Source organism: Ciona robusta, chromosome 1, assembly GCF_009617815.1.
Source record: "Ciona robusta chromosome 1, ASM961781v2".
NCBI classification, from domain to species: domain Eukaryota; kingdom Metazoa; phylum Chordata; class Ascidiacea; order Phlebobranchia; family Cionidae; genus Ciona; species Ciona robusta.
In genome coordinates this window covers 1,309,289-1,328,016 of record NC_143235.1, presented here as the reverse complement: position 1 = coordinate 1,328,016, position 18,728 = coordinate 1,309,289, and the positions used below count along the sequence as shown (strand labels likewise).

Sequence of the window (18,728 nt, the reverse complement as noted above, 5' to 3'; positions counted from 1 at the left end):
GAAAGCATCCTTTTAAAATGTGCGGTTCAATTTCAAACTAATCAAAAACAATTTTTGCGTAATATAGTGTAGCGGTTGATTGTGCTCTAGCACAGATTTAATGATATAAAGATAGCTAAATTCAATACTAATACATAAAGATTGAATATAAAGCAACGTTATATAGCGAAAACAAAAGCATGACAGGAATGGAATGCAGTTTCGCTGCTTTCGTAACATCTACTTTCCCGTCATTCTAATCGTGATAATAAAACAATTACCCAGTTGTGTGTATGCCAGGCGAGGCAATTGCCACATGCCAATGATTTATTGTTTTGCTACACGTGTTTTTCGTTATATAAACCTTTCACTTTCCTGTACTGTGAGGCAGTACGGGGCTTGCAATACCCTGCTGTTCTCACTTTGTCTCTAAGCTCGATGTCGCACTTTCACCGGACAATAAACGAGACGTGCCGTACAATTGTCTTACATCGGTGTGCAATGCGTTGCGGAGTCGGATAGCGTGTGCGCTGGGGCAGGATGGAACAGCGTCGTCGCGAGGCTGCGGAGCGCGAACCCACAACTTCAACTTTAGCCGCCCCCACAGTTGGTGAACCGCTGGACACAATCCTTCCGATGGCACCTGCAGTCAACGGTGAATCTTTTTCTGTTTATCTATACTTTATGCATATTGTGAGCTGACCACTCACAGGGTTTTACTAGTCTATGTGGCCCGAATACTATATACTTTATTACTGTTGAAGTAGGGTCCGACAAAGACCTCCAACTAGCATAACCGTTGAGTTGTTATATGTGCTTTATACTTTATTACTGTTGAAGTGAGTCTGACTAAGACCCCAACAAGCATAACCGTTGAGATGGGTAAAATAATGTTTTCCCCCAACGAGTGATGGCAAAATGCCCTCTTATACCTATTTTTTAGGCTTATTGTGAGTTAATACACTCGCAGGGTTTCATTAATGTTATGGCCCGAATGTCTATTTCTTCTTTGGTCTTATATTTGTATGCATATTGTGAGTTAGCACACTCACAGGGATTCAGCTGCCTATACCTGAACCACTACCTTACAGTAAATTGTTCGCTTGTTACTGCAGAAGCCATTTGTCGTTTAAAACCCAGTTTTATCTCTACCTATCTTACCCGCTCGTTATTGTATTTAAATATTCAATCTCTATGGCATTAGTACTTTCTCTCCAATTTGTTTTTCAGACAATCTGCTGCTCGAGTACTGATACTCTACTGATACCCTGCACGACACTGCGAAAGCGTGAGCGAAATTTGATCAAATGTCCTCATCGATGCCTAGTCTAGTCTGCTCAACACAAGAAGTTGCGAATCTTGCAACAAGTCTACCGTCGTGAACATGTCAAGTAGCGACAAAACAATTTCAAGATGAGGAACAATTGAACAATACTCGCGATTGCGGACGTATATGAAACCATTCTGTGTGGTGTGGGCGTATTTGTAGCGGTTGATTGTGCTCTAGCACAGATTTAATGATATAAAGATAGCTAAATTCAATACTAATACATAAAGATTGAATATAAAGCAACGTTATATAGCGAAAACAAAAGCATGACAGGAATGGAATGCAGTTTCGCTGCTTTCGTAACATCTACTTTCCCGTCATTCTAATCGTGATAATAAAACAATTACCCAGTTGTGTGTATGCCAGGCGAGGCAATTGCCACATGCCAATGATTTATTGTTTTGCTACACGTGTTTTTCGTTATATAAACCTTTCACTTTCCTGTACTGTGAGGCAGTACGGGGCTTGCAATACCCTGCTGTTCTCACTTTGTCTCTAAGCTCGATGTCGCACTTTCACCGGACAATAAACGAGACGTGCCGTACAATTGTCTTACATCGGTGTGCAATGCGTTGCGGAGTCGGATAGCGTGTGCGCTGGGGCAGGATGGAACAGCGTCGTCGCGAGGCTGCGGAGCGCGAACCCACAACTTCAACTTTAGCCGCCCCCCACAATAGGTTATTCCCCGGTTACAAAAGTAATTTTGCTTACCGAGATTTGGTTTAGGCAGCGCAGTGTGTATTTTGGCGTCCTTGTAACAAGAATCTATGGATAAGAACCAACAAGTACGTATTACATGTTAAATACTATGTTTAAACGCAATTTTGAGCAACTAGTGTATTTGAGATATATGTTGTTTATTTTCAAAAACTCTAATACAGTTATGTAACAATAAATACCTTATTTTTGTTAATGTTTTACTTTAACAGGAACGTAATGAGATCAACTCTGACTTGGAACCTCTAATAAACAAGAAATCTCAAGGTTTTAATCTTTATAATGTAGCAATCTAATCACTTATATTTTTGTTGATGTAGCATTGTGGTTAGAACACTTGCTTTGCAACCAGAAAGTACTTTAATGGGTTCAAAGACCACCAACTTCTTTTATGGTAACTTGTATAATATCCATTTAAAAACTGGTATCCACACACAAAAACAGTGACCTACATAGTTGTAATTAAAAATACTGTCCTACACCTTATAAAGGTGAAATATTTAAAGAGATTTTAATTCCTTGTTGCTTTTTACAGCAGCCTAATTCATGCCCCTCTGTAACTTTTTGTAGAATTGAAGTTGTACTGGTATAGATGGTACATTCTCCTTCAATTTGCTTTATTTTCCTTGCTTCAAACTTGGGCAAGTTCAATGTGGAGTCCAATCGTTAAATCCGTTGAAGCAAGCCTGAACTTCACCCAACGTGAGATATTTTTAAAGTCTAATTCAGTATTTTTTGGGGTAATGGGCAAACTCTTACTTAATTCCTAGGTTTGTATCTCAGAAGCCGAAAACCTGCGATAAATATTTAAAAAGTTAACAGTTTATATCAGTTAACCTAGATTAAGTCACTTAATTGTATGACACCTGTATTTATTCTTGCATGAAAAAAAAAAACAACGGTCATTTTGATAAGACAAATGTACATATACCTACAATCAGGCTTAACCAATAAAATATTAATTTATACCACAGCAAAGTTAATCATAAATATTCTTTTGTTTATATTCTAGATGACTTTGATTTGCTGGCAGATTGGGGTGTCATCGGGGTGATGTGTTTTATCCCAGTTAATATGTGGATGCTTGTTAAATACGGAATGCGTGTTGCAGTCCTGTCGGGTATTATAAATACAAATTATACAAATGTTAAAAAAAATTATTAAAAAAATAAGTATATATATATATATATATTAAGCTGCCGAAAAAAATAAACAGAAAAATTCATACATTAGGCTGCCTGTATTTAAGGATGTTGTTTTGACCATATCATTGCATTTTAAATGCAACAGTTGGGCAAGCGCTTAAAACACTGCAGAACATAGTGTTATAAGTCCAGTATATCATTTGTGTCTACAATATAATGCAGTTTTTTTAATACCCTTAAAAGAATGTTGAAAAAAACAGACAATCATGTATATGACTAATAAACTAATATTTTCTGGCATTACACTTACACATTTTAATGTAATACAACATTCCAACATATAGTTATGTAGCTTTGGTGAAATAAATATTGTAGCTATTGGTGTACTATATATTAAAAATTCTGTATTTGTTTTATTTAGGAATGTTTTGTGTTTTTCTTGGCTGTGGAATAAAATGTCTTCCTTTACCTACTGACCAGCTTAAATAGTAAGTAAGACGATTTAAACAGTAAGGATATGTTCCATATTTTCATTGCTTAATGGCACCAATGTGGTTCATATTGTGATATTGTTATTGTGGATACAGATTCACATTTTTTACTTTATAATCTTCAGCTGCTTAGTGCTTACTTTTGACAATTGTCTTATAGCAGGCATTTTCCCAATTATTATGTTACATATTGGTAAACTTGTTTGATTTGAAAAGATTCCTATTTTGGAGTTATTGTATGTTTAACTGCTTACCATTGACAATTGTTTATTAGTCAGCATTTTGCAACATTGGTTAATCATTACCAGCTCAATGCTGCAGCAATGCAAGTAGTAAAATCGTTAAATCATGACTGCACCAATGTTACTTTTAACATGTTTCCAATTTTTTACCTATCGATATATTACTGTGGGGTAAGATGAGATCCTGTTAACACCCAAATTCCATTTTCTTAATTGTGTTTTTAACAATTACTCGCGTTTTTTTAAGTTGTCATGATACAGCTATATATTTCTGTAAATATTTTTTGTTTACTACCAAATGGGACGAGAAATGGGAGTGAAAACATGTTCCATCTTACCCCGCCCAACTATATATTTTCAACATTTAGTTTTTCAAACTTTTTTTCAAAACATTATTATATATGTGCTTATATTTGTAATTAATCTTAGCATTTCTACATTTGCCACAGTGCTATTCATGCTGGTCAAATCCTTAATGGCATAGGAGGAAGTCCTGTTTTATCGGCGCCCACTTATATTTCAAACACTTGGTTTCCTGCCAGCGAAAGAGTGTTCGCAACTGGTGCTATGATGATGTTGGGGAATCTAGGTAAGTGTATTACATTTTAATACGGTGGTTCTTAACCTTTTTCTTTGCTGCACCTCTCAACTAAATCTCACTTTTCCTTCTAGAATTGCTTAAATAACAAAACCATTGTAACTTAATTTTATTACAAATATTCACACAGTAGTTTTAACTTTATCCAGAACGCTGCCCAAGTTAGCTGTTCTGTTACGACAGTTGCTAGACACCTTAGACCCAGATTTGAATAAGCTTAATTGCTATCTGATTAAACAGGTAGGTCTGAAAGGTCCAGTAATAGAACAGAAGCCCTACACTGCCTTATTAAAACAAATACGCTTTCGAAATACCTGCTTTATTAGGTGGTACAACAGGCTACATGTTGGGGCCTTATCTTGTGGAACAACCAAACAACAACAGTGGTTTAAATGGAACAAGTAATGTTGAAGCTATGGTGTGAGTGTTTGCATTAACTGTAACATATCCATGAACCTGACCCTTATCTATTGATTGTAAAGTTGGACGATTCTTGTAACAAAATATTCAGGATCAAATGCTAGAAAATGTGTGACCAAAAAAGGGTCATTAGTTTTAAATTTAATTATATTTATTTACTATATTTAAAAACACATTCAGCAGTTTTTGTTTTTGTTTTTTTTTGTACAGAAAGGAAATCAAAACTTATCTCTACATAAACTTTGGGTTTGTATTTGTCGTTTTCTTTATGATGTTGACATTTTTCCCAAGTAAACCTCCATCCCCACCTAGTGCTAGTGCAGCGGCTGAAAGATTAAACTTCCTCGTAAGTGTGAATAGATGAATGTATTCTATATGAACATACATATAAAGTAGCATGTTGGCAATTGTATGAGTAAATCTACCAGGTATACGCAAATTTATTCCACGCCGCGTCTGCCTCTAACTTAGAGGTTATGAGTTCAAGGCTCGTCGCTGCTACCATCGTGGGCGAATTTGTCTCTGTAAGTAACGCACATGGTAACTGTTAAGTGTATGAAACAGAACACCTATTTTTCAAATGCCTATGAATGTGTTGATCCATCATGACTGTACAGGTAGCTGAGTGCCCGAGTATGACATCTTATCAGAAACTATCAAATTAAGAGACATTACTTTCTTATCTAAAACAGTTTTGTTTTTATATTTTATTGTGTACCAAAACAAAACTATAAACAGTCACCCACAAAATGACATATGTGGTAACCTTCAGTAGGCATGAAGTATATAGGCTACCAAGTTGAAGATTGGTTCAAATTGTTGACAAATTTGCTGTATATATTTAAGTTAAGAAAGACAACAATAAAGTAGTTATATCATATGTGTTGCTGGCCGGAATTTGTGAAAGACATTTGAATTATGCCATGCAGCTGTGTTACCAGAAATAAGTGTTTCAAACGTGCTTTAATTGCGGTAAAAATAGAAACACATTGGGCTTTAAAAGTTTGATTCATGTTGGCGCATTATAAGCTACTTGCTCCCCGTAACCTCTCTCGTTTATGGTGGCCTATGAGTGCCACCCTAATAAATAAAAAAATAAGAATATTACGATAAAAAAACGATAAGTAAAATGAAAGCGAAAAGTAAAATGAAATTAAAAAGTAAAATGAAATTGAAAAGTAAAATGAAATTGAAAAGTAAAATGAAATTGAAAAGTAAAATGAAAATGAAAAGTAAAATGAAAAGTAAAATGAAAATGAAAACGAAACGTAAAATGAAAATGAAAACGAAACGTAAAATGAAAATGAAAATGAAAACGAAACGTAAAATGAAACGAAAAGTAAATTCAAAACGAAAGGTAAAACGAAAACGAAAAGTTAAATGAAAACGAAAAGTAAAATGAAAACGAAAAGTAAAATGAAAACGAAAAGTAAAATGAAAACGAAAAGTAAAATGAAAACGAGAAGTAAAATGAAAACGAAAAGTAAAATGAAAGCGAAAAGTAAAATGAAAAACTTCACGTGGACGAGACGTGCCAGTGCCAACATAGACATCACAAAAATCTTACATGTAGTATTTCTATGGCAGGTCTTCTTTCATTTTAAATCTTTGCACGCGCTTTGAAACAAGATATTATCAACAAAAATGGCTGATATGTGGAACAAATTTAAAGAGGAGATGAAACAAAAAAGAACAAAGAAACCTGAACGTAAGGTTACCGGTAAGAATGACTCGCAAATTTTAGATAGGAAATGCATTACCATTCAAAGATGCAGCCCTGAAGTATCAGGCAAGGCTCAAAAATATTTAAAAATAGGAGCTCGCGAGTTTGTTCCATTTCTGTTTGATGAATTGAGCATTAAAAACATAAAAAAGGCATGTAATGCTCATTTTTCCTTTGAAGATGATGATATGACCTGTGACATTTTAGCTGGGGAGCAAGGTCCATCATGCTGTTTACTTGATCAATTACCAAACTTCAATGTCGTACATATTAGAGCAATTGCTAACACAACTGAACTAGCTTGTAAAGAAAATTCTAAGTTTAAACTTGTGGTATCAAGCTCTTTGCCCCAAATTAAAAGAAGAAAAACTGACCATCTTCAGCCGCAACAAATTTCTGTGGAATTTAGTGTGAAAAGGGAACACCCAATCCCCAAAAGTTTATCGGTTGTAGAAATGATGAAATTAGGAAACGTTATGGACGCTACCAGTACAAAAATTAAACTATCTCAGTTTCACATTTCTGACATGATGTGGAGTACTGAAATTGAGGAAATTATTCGGGTCGAAAAGGAAAGTTTTAGCCAAGGAGGCTTTAGAAAGGCATATAAGGTGCAATCTTCTTCCAAGCTGTTGCCTGGTACTTGGGTGTTAAAGCAATACTTGCCAGAAACATTGGACACACTTAATGAAATAAACCAAACCCCTGAAGGCCATACCCGCAAGATCGTGCAAATGCACATGCTTGCAGCAAATTTTACTTCCCAACTTGCCAAAGCAGTACAAAATCTGACTAAAGGCAAATTTGGATATATACCGACATATACTAAAATATACTTCGGAAAAATTACAGACGGCGAAGAGGACACATTTGTTACCTTGGAAGAATATATACATGGAAAATTTACAAAATATACATCGAATGATGGTACTGTATGTGGAAACAAAGAAACGACAGCATGTAAAAAAGCAGTATGTTTAGCACATTTCAGCTTTCAGCATTCTTCCCAGCAGCTGCTTTTAACCGACATTCAAGGAGATACTACTGTGTACACTGACCCAGAGATTGCTTCCATTAAACATGTAAACGAAGATGGAACTTTATTGTTTTGTGCAGGGAATCTAGCACAGCGAGCAATCTCTACCTTCGTTGCACAACACGAGTGCAATGATTATTGTGAAGCTTTGGATTTAAAGATGTAGTGAACAATAAATTAAGGATCTATTAATAATCTTGAAAAAGAATAAGCTTGCAAATCAATATTATACATAGCAGGCGAATTGTCAAAACGCTTGAGGTACCGGTAATAAAGCATTTCAGTTTTACGTATAAGCCAGCTAATTTCTTTTCACAATCAGGTGCACAAATCTAACTATTTGATAACATACCCGTACATATATTTTTATAATCTATTATAATATGGTATTTCTTTTATAGATTTCCTACACCTACATTTTGTTATATTGTGTACCCGGTACATATTTGCCTTTTACAATTTCTCTTGTTCCTTTCATTTTTCAACTAATGTTCTTTTTACCTTATGACAGTGTAGTTTTATTATAAATACACAAATGGTGGCTCACTGTTGCATTTTTAATGAATATTTTCTGCGAGAAAATTTCAGCAAAACTGGAAATAAAATCAGTGGTAATTTAATTTAGTTTTCTGGTATTTAGACTTAAACAAAAAAACAAACATATTTATGGTATAACAGGTTCTTTAGTAAGCTGAGAAACAAGCTTTCTTCTCAAAAACAAGTAAGCATCTGTACATTCATTTGCCGATAGGAGATGAGGGTTAGGAATATATTCTTGTAAAGTCTTTCGCTGGGATGACAATAGGAAGTCGGTTCTCACATCCAGAACTCCAGAAACCTCACAAACTTCCTTTAGCTGTGAATCAGTTATATGCTGGCCTGGAGAATCACTATTATTAGTACTGAACACCAGAGCAAGAATAACAATATAATTTACCACATTTTTCAAGACCATAGTTTTCCGGAAAATTGTAAATATGATTGGGAATGCCGTTGGGAAGATATGTACCCCTTTGATATCTTATTCTATGTGTATTCCAGTTATCCACGAATACTTTCATTTCCTTTTCCAGCACTGGTATATACACAAATGCAAGTATATCTCTGTTAACAAACATAAATAATAATGTTTTTGTAAGCTCTACTTTGGGTAAATGCAAATAAATGTTATTACTTACATCGTCCAGCTGCATATAGTCTGTTGTGCCAGAATTCAACCGAAAGGTTGTAGGGTCAGAAACCCACTGGTGGCTTAGTCATTTGTATCCTTGGGCAAAGCAATTAGCAAATATAGCCTGAACCCAGTGGATTAATGGGTTAAACTAACACAGTCAGGAACATCTGAATTATACACTGCAATACCTCCTGTAACTCGACAGTGGGCATGCTTGCATTTTCCAATGAATATCCTACATTGGCTATTGCAATGCAAAATTTAATTGCGTCATGTTACCTGTCTAAAGCTATGTCAGGATTGTAATGACCCAGATCTTTCAAAGACATTAATTGGCGTTTAAAATACTTTTCCAGGCGTTCATGTAACTCTTTCCACCATCTTTCAATCTACAAACAAAGCCATTGTATTAATTACAGAGTGTCAACCACTACTGTTAAAAAAACATATTTAGACTGCACCCCATGTTTTATGCTCACATTGAAACTGATTTCACCAAATCATATTAAGTACCGGACACTGGTATGTTTAAGCATTAATAAAAAATGTTAAGTTAGCAACATACCTGATTTGAAGTTGATTTTCCATAAATAACAGTATCACTCGCATCAGTAACATCAATATGAGATTTTCGAAGAAATGCATGCATTGTGGCCATGATACCAGTTTCTGTACCTTTGTCAAGCCTCATATATGATGCAATACATTTTGTCTCATAAATATAATCAAAGTACCAACGAGCAATTAATTTGGGGTCACAATTGTCGGTCCAAATTTTAAGCCACAGCAGATTTCGGCTAGCAGTGTCTATGCAACCATACACAGCTAGTGGAAAAGTACTTTTTTGAAATCCCATTAGTTTACAGTGGCCGTCAAGTGAATGTACCCAGTCAGGTCCTTTGCTACTAAAATGACCCTTTTTTAACCTTTTCTTCCCTGGTGTTCTTGCTTCCAGCCCATCGGGATCTAACTCCACCATGATTGCATATACTAGGTCCCTAGGTACATTCATATGGTGCTGTTTCCTTACTTTCTGATGCATGGCGCGATATCCTAAACACTTTCCAGGTCCATCAAGTTCTTTGGTTACTGCTGACTTTACATCATTTATTGCAATTGCTGGATCAATATAAGTGATGTTAAAAAATTTCAATCTTCGACAAAGAGTTCTTAGACTCCATGGGTACTGAGGAAAGTCACGCTTTACAAAATCAAGTATTTCTAATCTTTTAATGGATTGTCTCACATAGTTTTGCAATGCACCAGTCAACACAACGTCATTTTGCCAATCCATCACTGATGTCAGCAATGGCACTTAACAAGTTTACTAGGCCTGTGCTGTGGTAACATATTATTAAATGGTTAAAATTTTTGCATAGGGGTTAGTGCATAGTAAAAATCTGAGCATTCCGTAGTTTTAAACCTAATGCTGTCAGGGTGGGTTACGGATTAGTATAAATTTTCCTAGTTCCATATTTCTGTCTTTAAGTGGGCCTATACTGCCCATGTTACATTATTATGTCTAACATCTAAGTATAAACCATATCAAAACATAGAAAATACAATAACCTCAAGTTGACATTATTTCTTTATATCTAAATCTGCTATGTCTAGTAGTCTTGTACCATACCAGTACCTACAATGTACATTGCATAGATAAAGCGTAATAGTTTAGTATACTAGTCGGCCATCTGCGAAGCAATGATATCCACTTTAGTACCTGATCCGAACTATTGTTTACATGAGGCTTTTGAGGCTGGTATATCTACTTGTTCACCCAAGACCAAAAATTCACCTAATAAAAATTAACAAAGCGTTGACCTATATTACTACTTGTTTAGGATAGCCTACTATGGTTCTACTCCTAATATTAGGCCTACGCATAACGAATGTTTGGTTAGATTTAAAAGTTATGACAAATTGCAACAACATTGTTGGGTTGATTTGGCTAATAACAAGGAATAAATAAACAACTACCGGTACGTTAAAGCAACAAGTACGAAGGTTTAAAATGAAAGAAGACATTCCATAGAAATCAGAGTAAATAAAAAGTAATTTTGATAGAATTTTTAAGATTTCTATGTTGGCACTGGCACGTCTCGGCCACGTGAAGTTTTTCATTTTACTTTTCGTTTTCATTTTACTTTTCGTTTTCATTTTACTTTTCGTTTTCATTTTACTTTTCGTTTTCATTTTACTTTTCGTTTTCATTTTACTTTTCGTTTTCATTTTACTTTTCGTTTTCATTTTACTTTTCGTTTTCATTTTACTTTTTGTTTTCATTTTACTTTTCGTTTTCATTTTACTTTTCGTTTTCATTTTACTTTTCGTTTTCATTTTACTTTTCGTTTTCATTTTACTTTTCGTTTTCATTTTACTTTTCGTTTTCATTTTACTTTTCGTTTTCATTTTACTTTTTGTTTTCATTTTACTTTTCGTTTTCATTTTACTTTTCGTTTTCATTTTACTTTTCGTTTTCATTTTACTTTTCGCTTTCATTTTACTTTTTGTTTTCATTTTACTTTTTGCTTTCATTTTACGTTTCATTTATTTACTTTTCGTTTTCATTTTACTTTTTGTTTTCATTTTACTTTTCGTTTTCAATTTACTTTTCGTTTTCATTTTACTTTTCAATTTCATTTTACTTTTCAATTTCATTTTACTTTTTAATTTCATTTTACTTTTTAATTTCATTTTACTTTTCGCTTTCATTTTACTTATCGTTTTTTTTTATCGTAATATTCTTATTTTATTTATTTATTAGGGTGGCACTCATAGGCCACCATACTCGTTTGTTTCGATGGGAAAAAGGGTAAAAGAAAGTGGAGAGAACGCAAAAAAAAGTTATTTAAGGTGTTACGAAAAGAGCTTACTGTCATGTTATTTTCGAATAAAGAAAACAGGCGAATATGTTTTGCTAAAAGTTATTTTCCTGGCGTTTTGCAATAATTAAAAGTACAGTAAAAGCATGAAGCGATCATCGAATTCAAGAAGGTATTCTGAGGTATGGAATTACTTTAAAGTCAGCCGCAACGACAGTTCAAAATGCATATGCACTATCTGCAGCAAGCATATTAGCCGCGGTAAATGCGTCTCGAATTATTCCACTACCTCCATGCTAAAACATGTCAGATTTATTCACAAGATCAATCTCCAACAATTCTCAGCACCAACAAATAAACATTCAATAACTCACACAGCGTCAACAGCAGAAGAAACCATAGAAACGCCAGAAAAACGCTGCCATTTTGATACGAGTCACACAGCTACACACAAAATTACTAAGTTGATTTGCGAAATGATCGCGATTGACTTTCTGCCAATATCCATGGTTGAAAATGAAGGATTTAGAAGATTATTAAACGAACTTCAACCTAGTTATGTCGTGCCAAGTGATAAATATATAACCAGAACAATTTTACCGGATATTTATTCCAGCGTGAAGCAAAAAGTGCAACATTCCATAAAAAATGCTGCCGGGCCAGTTTCGGCCACGCTCAACATTTGGTCAAGTCCAGAAAACAACACGTACTTGTGTATAACAGCGCATATGATTATGTGGTCCAGAGGCTCACTTGAGCATGTGTCTTATATTCTTGCATGTAAAGAATTCAATACATCAATCACTCACAACAGAATATGCCAAGAAGTAGCGTGGCATGAAAAAGACTGGAACACAAAGTTTCACTTCATTGTTTCCGATGACAGTCCGCAAATTGTTAACGCTCTAAAATTGGGGGAAATTGACAACATAAAGTGCATGGAACATGCTCTAAATCAAATCGTGCTGCATTCTCTACAAGAAGGCCAGCAAAGTGTTAATGACGTTGTAGTTAAAGCTCGAGCTGTGGTCGATCATTTTCAACAATCGCCAAAAGATTGTCAGAAATTGAAAGAATATCAAGAACAACATAATTTGAAGAAACAAAACTTGGTGCACGATGATCCAACGTGGTGGAGTTCAACTTTTAAAATGTTAACTCGTGTTGTGGAACAGAAAGAAGGCATCAACCATCTTTCATTAAATGAAGGTTTGTGTGGGACATTAGGTGCGACGGAATGGAAACTTCTCAAATCGGTTGTCGTCGTTTTAGAAATGTTTGAAGTAGCAGTTAAAGAGCTGACGGGAAGCGATGCGAACATTTCACACATCCTACCAATATCTTGTGGTCTACAAAAGAAACTTGCGAAGCTATTAGAAGACATGGGGAATGGGGAATTATTTGGTATCGGCAAATTTGTTACTGATCTGAAGGAACAGATTGAACTTCGGTTTAAAAAACCAACAGCAGATGTTTCTCAACCAGAAACTGCATATTTTCAATCAGTGGGGATATACAACACATGTGCCCTTGCAGCAGTTTTGGATCCAAGGTTGAAAACTTCATGGGCTTTGGATGAAGTTGAACAGATTTATCTTGAAAAACTTTTGGAACAAAGATGCAACAAGCTGTTCGAAGAAAGCCAAGCAGTAGAAGCACCACAATTGGAAAAAGAGAAAGTACGTCCGAAAGAGCCTGCAGGATTTAACTTCAGTCTCATATTTGATTCCACCAACAGCGATAGTGATGACGAGACTTCAGAGGAACAAAAACCTCTCGAAAAACTGAAAGTTGACATTCGTAATTACGTTTTAAGTCCGCCTGTAAAACGAAGTAAAAACCCACTTCAGTATTGGGAGACATATCGTTTTGACTGCCCAACACTATTTGCCCTTGCTATGACACATTTGTCATGCCCAGCAACAAGTGTGACCTCACATAGGTTATTTAACCCCACCAAGGTAGTCATGTCTCCATTAGAAAAAGAACTAAAACCCAATCAAGTTGAAATCCTAACATTTTTGCACACAAATATTCGCAAATTGAACTATGTATATTGAAGTAAAGCAGTCTGTTTCAATGTGAATTTTGTTTTACATTTAAGAAAAACAATATGTTGTTTTTTTATCCATGTGTACATGATTTCCATTGTTGCATATTGATTTTGCTCGCTTTCTTTCTGTATTATTTAGTAATTATTAAAACAGCAGGAAAATATATATATGGTCCATTGTGAGCATTCATATGGTGTGTCGGTTTCAAAGAAGGTATCTAATATATAAAAATGTTGGTTTGACATAAGAAGTTAGTTTATTCTGTCTGGGTGAGGTCTATCACTCCAGCAGAGTTAGTTTATTTTAAAAGAAAAGAAAAGTTACCCAAAGGTAAACAGTTTATCTAACATATTCAAATAAAAAAATGTCCTACTGTGGTGGAAGGTATAACAAAAAGGTTTATTACTTAAACTACCTCTCATGCCAGCTTTGGAGTTTAAATATCACGTCTTTAAATTTGTGTTATTTTCAGACGTATAATTTTTTAGACGTATAATTTTCCTAGGGACCCATAGGCTAAGAACGTTAGCAGCATCAACTTATAAATTTTGTTCATACATATACAAGCCTCTGATATTCGTTAAATATATATTAAAATGGTTGAACAAGTAAAGAAAAAAATTTTAGAAATCCTATTTTACGAATTTTTTTATTTAGGATGGGCTAAAGAAGTTGTTGAGAAAACGTACATATTGGGTGAATGTTGTTGTGTTTTCCATGGTTGTTGGATCATTCTATGCTTGGATTGGAATCATGCCTCTGCTTTACACTGATAGAGCATCACAGGTAGTTTGATTTTAAAATAAAAACTTATAATTTAAAATACAATAGACCAATTAAATCACTATGTTTCATTTCGAAGAAAACTTATTTTTTTAAGACTAACATCTCAGAACTATACCAGTTAAGTATCAAGGCTTGCCTATGTAACTATGTATGATAACCTGCATGCAAACTACTAGTTAAATCACTATGTTATGTCAGTGACAAAAAAAATTTTATAAGACTAATATTCAAGCACTATACCAATTAAGCCTTGTTTATGAGCTATGTATGATAACAAACTAAATATGATACACAAACCTTTCTAGTTCTTTTCCACAATTGCAACATAACTGAGATAAAAGCATTGCTTGTTTGTGTATGATATTCTGTCACAAAACAACAGTACATATTGTTATAACGCTTGCCCCAGCATCCGAGGAGCCTGCATGCAAACTAAATATGAAACACAACAAATCTCAAATACTTTTCCATGATTGCAACAGAGAGATTAAAGCATCATTTGGTTGTGTATGATATTCTGTCACAAAGCATATTTCTAGATAAAAATTTCAGAATCAAAAATTTTATTGGTAGAATGTTTAACCCTAACAAAGTGGTTTTAATGGTTTTATGTGATTTTGTCAAATAACCAACTAAACATGATAATGTTGCAGAAAGTAATTGGGATGATAGGAGCCATTACTGGGGTGCTTGGCACAGTGGTTGGAATAGCTTATAGCTGGTAAGATAAGAGTTTTTACTGTTTTTGTTTTTGTAAATATAAGCTTAGTATATTGTATTATATGTTTAACTGACTAGTATATTAATAAAAACATTGAAAATAACCCACAAAGTTACATAATTGTTAACTTGTAATTGGCACAAGGTGTATAACATAAAATACCTGTGTTAAAACCACTGTTGTTACCCTGCCATGCGAGACACAATCATGTTTAAAATTCCCTTTTTCTCAGGTTAGCAGACCGCATGAAGAGATACATGTCGATAATGCTTATTGTTACAATCATATTATCCTTTGTTGCTGCTCTTTATTTGGTCATAATGACAATGGGCTGGATTGATACTTCTCCATTTTGCTTTACAATTGGTTGGTTTGTTTTATTTTGAATTCCATTGGTGTGATTTGCATGATTTGATACCAGAATCTGTAAACCAAACATTAATGTAAAATGTTAAAAAATCTGGGTGACATTGTAAACATACAGTTACACCCAAATCAAAAAGAAAACAAAGGAATCTCATTGATAAATTTTGCAATACACTTTGGCTCTGCTTGTTTATATAGGCATAACAGTTTGTATAAACATTTTAACATCACAGTAAAAGCTGACTTTCATTCAAAAAACATATGATAGCCATGATACCTTAAAACTAACCTAAGCACTCTAACCTACTCATTATTAATAAATATATGTCCGGCGTAGTGGTTAGTGCGCCTGTCTGTAACCATTAGATAATGGGTTCAAGGCTCGTCGCTGCTACCATTGTGGGCATATGTGTCTTTGGGCAAGACACTTAACGGCAATTGCTCCAACCCAGTGGTCACTAATGGGTTGTCCAAATTATCAGCCATACATAAAAAAAATTGAAAAAATGCAATAAAAAAATAATTACCCACAAAGTAACATACAAGGTAACTCGTAAGCTGGCATGAGGTGTTAAACCCGTGTGATAACGACTGTCGTTTTCCGGCCACGCGAGGATAAAGTAAGTTACATTCATTCATATATAAGTCCTGATCGAAAATAAAATGTTTTTTTTTGTTTCAGGTGGTTTATGGGCTAGTGTTCTAATCTTAGGCACTCTTATATTTGCTGTGCAACCAATAGCAATGGAGATAGCTGCAGAAACTGCCTTCCCTGTTAGTGAAGGGACAAGCAATTATATACTGATGTGGTTTACTATGGTCGTTAATGTGATTTTCTTCTCAAGTCTCAACCTTGTATCAGGTGAGTAAACCTTATGGCATATTAGTGTAGATTGCATGTTTTATCGAACTTTCTAAAACTATACAATTTGTTACAAGTGTCATATTTTTATGTTTATTGATTTGATATAGTAAAAAGAACATTTGATGACACGAAATCTAAACAACCAGCTGACAATCAATGTATATTATGTTTATTCATGGCTGTATTTTATCTGGAAAACCCTATAATATGCACTCTGTATTCTATATTTATAGTTTATATAATGAAATTACTGGTTATGCCATATAATGTAAATACTGGTAGTGCTATAAAATTAAATAACTGTTTAAATCTAATCCATCTTACATGGTATTGTAGCTTTGAATAAATGAATGAATGTAACTTACTTTATCCTCGCGTGGCCGGAAAACGACAGTCGTTATCACACGGGTTTAACACCTCGTGCCAGCTTACGTGTTGCCATGTATGTTACTTTGTAGGTGATTATTTTTTGGGGGGATTTTTTCATTTTTTATGTATGGCTGATAATTTGGACAACCCATTAGTTACCACTGGGTTGAAGCGCCGGGTAAACTATCTTTCATTCTAACAATAGAATAAAAACACTTTAGTTACTTTAACAAGTACTTTTTCATTACAGATCAGAAAGTTTCCCTTTATATGTTGCTTGGGTTCATTGGTGCTGCGTTACCTCTACTATATTTCACTATACCTCATTCAACACCACGGTTGGAACTGGATGAGAATAATGCTAGCACCTAACACTGTGGGGTAAGATGGTTGCACATAATTTCCCATATTTCCTGAACACATAATATCCCATATTTCCCAATCACATAATATCCCATTTTTTCTAATCACATAATATTCCATATTTTATTATTGTGTTTTTAACATTTAACAACGCTTTTTTAGACTCGAGAGGATACGGTTACTTAATTCTTTGAATGTTCTTTGTTTACTACCAAATGGAATGGTTAACAAGAATGGAAACATGGACCATCTTACCCCAACCTATTTTATACCTCTTTGTTGCAGCCAATAAATAAAGGTGTCTCCAATAGCAAGATGTTGGCCTTTTTATATTTGTAACACGTAACAATATCATAATGAAACTCATCACCTATTTATTTAAACTGATTCTGTAATTTCAAAACTTAAATTTCTTCGACTGTATGTGTATATACATGTTACATTTGATTTTCAAATAATTGGTGTCCACTGTCTTTTACATTAAAAATTTCATAAATTTTCTTTTTTTTGTTATTTTTGTGTCCCATTATAAGTCTATATTCAAATTACAGTATTAATAACATCCTAGGCTTTTTCTTGTGTTGACTTTTTAAGTTTTAGACAATTTTAAAGTGCAGTAACCCACATTCCAAGTTCCTGCAGCATTATTGCGTTTCATTTATTAAAAATATTTCATTTTTTTCATTTCGTAAAAATTTCCTTTTGTGATTTTCTTCCTTGCATACATGTAAACCAATGTTATCCAAACTATTTTATTTATTTATTACCATTATTATATGTGGCTTAATTGTTTGTTTGTAGTTTGTAATTCAGCATGTACTGTAAACTATATTCTGTCCAAATAACTCTTTAACGCCCAAAGAACATTAGTGGCCACTATTTATATTTATTGGACTATGGCTTGCGATTTGGGCCACTGCTGTATACATATATATTGCAATAAACACGTTTTCACTTTAACTTATATTAAACATGCATTAGTATATTTTTTATATGTACCAGAACCTCACACATATGTATTTTATCTGGCACTGTATGCATTTTTAACTACGTTGTAGCATTTCATAACGACTGTTGTTCTACCATAACCTCCTGTTGATTTGTGATTTTGTTTTTTTCTGAACTTGTTTACTCTGAAATTATTTAAATAAAACGGAAATTAACAATATAAAAGTATTTTTGTCAGTGGCCTTTTAAGATATAGAAGCCCTTCCCTGCAAGGCTTGTACGTAGCCCCCTTTCTTTATCACTACATCTGGTGACCCGTAAAACAATTCAACTCAAACTGTTACATATAGGTCTCACTATTGGCGCAAATAGACGTGGTTAAAGGGAGGTTCTAATTTGCGCAAAAAAAATTTTGGCTTAAACCCCTCCCTTTTTACTGTAAAACCCCCCCGTTTTACAAGCTTATTTAAATGTTTAAATTACCACGTACGTTGTCATGTTATTGGGTTACGACGGCGAAGCTTATTTTGCGACGTAACAACAATTTATATGTGGTTAGTTTTCTATCGGGTATTATAG

At 34.2% G+C, this 18,728-nt stretch overlaps 4 protein-coding genes across 6 annotated transcripts; 3 read left to right on the top strand and 1 right to left on the bottom strand.

Moving 5' to 3' along the window:
• Nucleotides 1-56: 56 nt before the first annotated feature.
• Nucleotides 57-18,374, top strand: LOC149741172 (solute carrier family 49 member 4-like). 2 transcript variants are annotated; one of them, XM_089875251.1, is made up of 14 exons: nt 57-2,094; nt 2,239-2,293; nt 2,597-2,728; nt 3,039-3,146; nt 3,593-3,659; nt 4,354-4,493; nt 4,829-4,922; nt 5,133-5,268; nt 14,389-14,517; nt 15,171-15,238; nt 15,471-15,604; nt 16,287-16,466; nt 17,089-17,219; nt 17,364-18,374. In XM_089875251.1, exons 1-13 carry the CDS (start codon nt 2,077-2,079, stop codon nt 17,208-17,210), a joined length of 1,383 nt encoding a protein of 460 aa, XP_089731377.1. In that variant the 5' UTR covers nt 57-2,076; the 3' UTR covers nt 17,211-17,219; nt 17,364-18,374. The 2 variants fall into 2 exon arrangements, with proteins under 2 accessions (XP_089731377.1, XP_089731384.1); XM_089875258.1 differs by lacking the exon at nt 3,039-3,146.
• LOC149741175 (myosin heavy chain kinase B-like) lies at nt 5,972-8,227 on the top strand. 2 transcript variants are annotated; one of them, XM_089875278.1, is made up of 2 exons: nt 5,972-6,630; nt 6,826-8,227. In XM_089875278.1, the coding sequence occupies exons 1-2, from the start codon at nt 6,567-6,569 to the stop codon at nt 7,845-7,847; spliced, it is 1,086 nt and encodes a 361-aa protein (XP_089731404.1). In that variant the 5' UTR covers nt 5,972-6,566; the 3' UTR covers nt 7,848-8,227. The 2 variants fall into 2 exon arrangements, with proteins under 2 accessions (XP_089731404.1, XP_089731397.1); XM_089875271.1 differs by having other exon boundaries at nt 5,972-6,642.
• LOC149741174 (uncharacterized) lies at nt 8,220-11,215 on the bottom strand. Its single transcript, XM_089875299.1, has 4 exons — nt 9,421-11,215; nt 9,135-9,244; nt 8,619-8,785; nt 8,220-8,560 (listed from the first exon to the last, which is right to left on the bottom strand). Exons 1-4 carry the CDS (start codon nt 10,147-10,149, stop codon nt 8,346-8,348), a joined length of 1,221 nt encoding a protein of 406 aa, XP_089731425.1. The 5' UTR covers nt 10,150-11,215; the 3' UTR covers nt 8,220-8,345.
• LOC149741173 (zinc finger BED domain-containing protein 4-like) lies at nt 11,672-13,920 on the top strand. Its single transcript, XM_089875209.1, has one exon. The coding sequence runs from the start codon at nt 11,824-11,826 to the stop codon at nt 13,735-13,737; it is 1,914 nt and encodes a 637-aa protein (XP_089731335.1). The 5' UTR covers nt 11,672-11,823; the 3' UTR covers nt 13,738-13,920.
• Nucleotides 18,375-18,728: the final 354 nt, after the last annotated feature.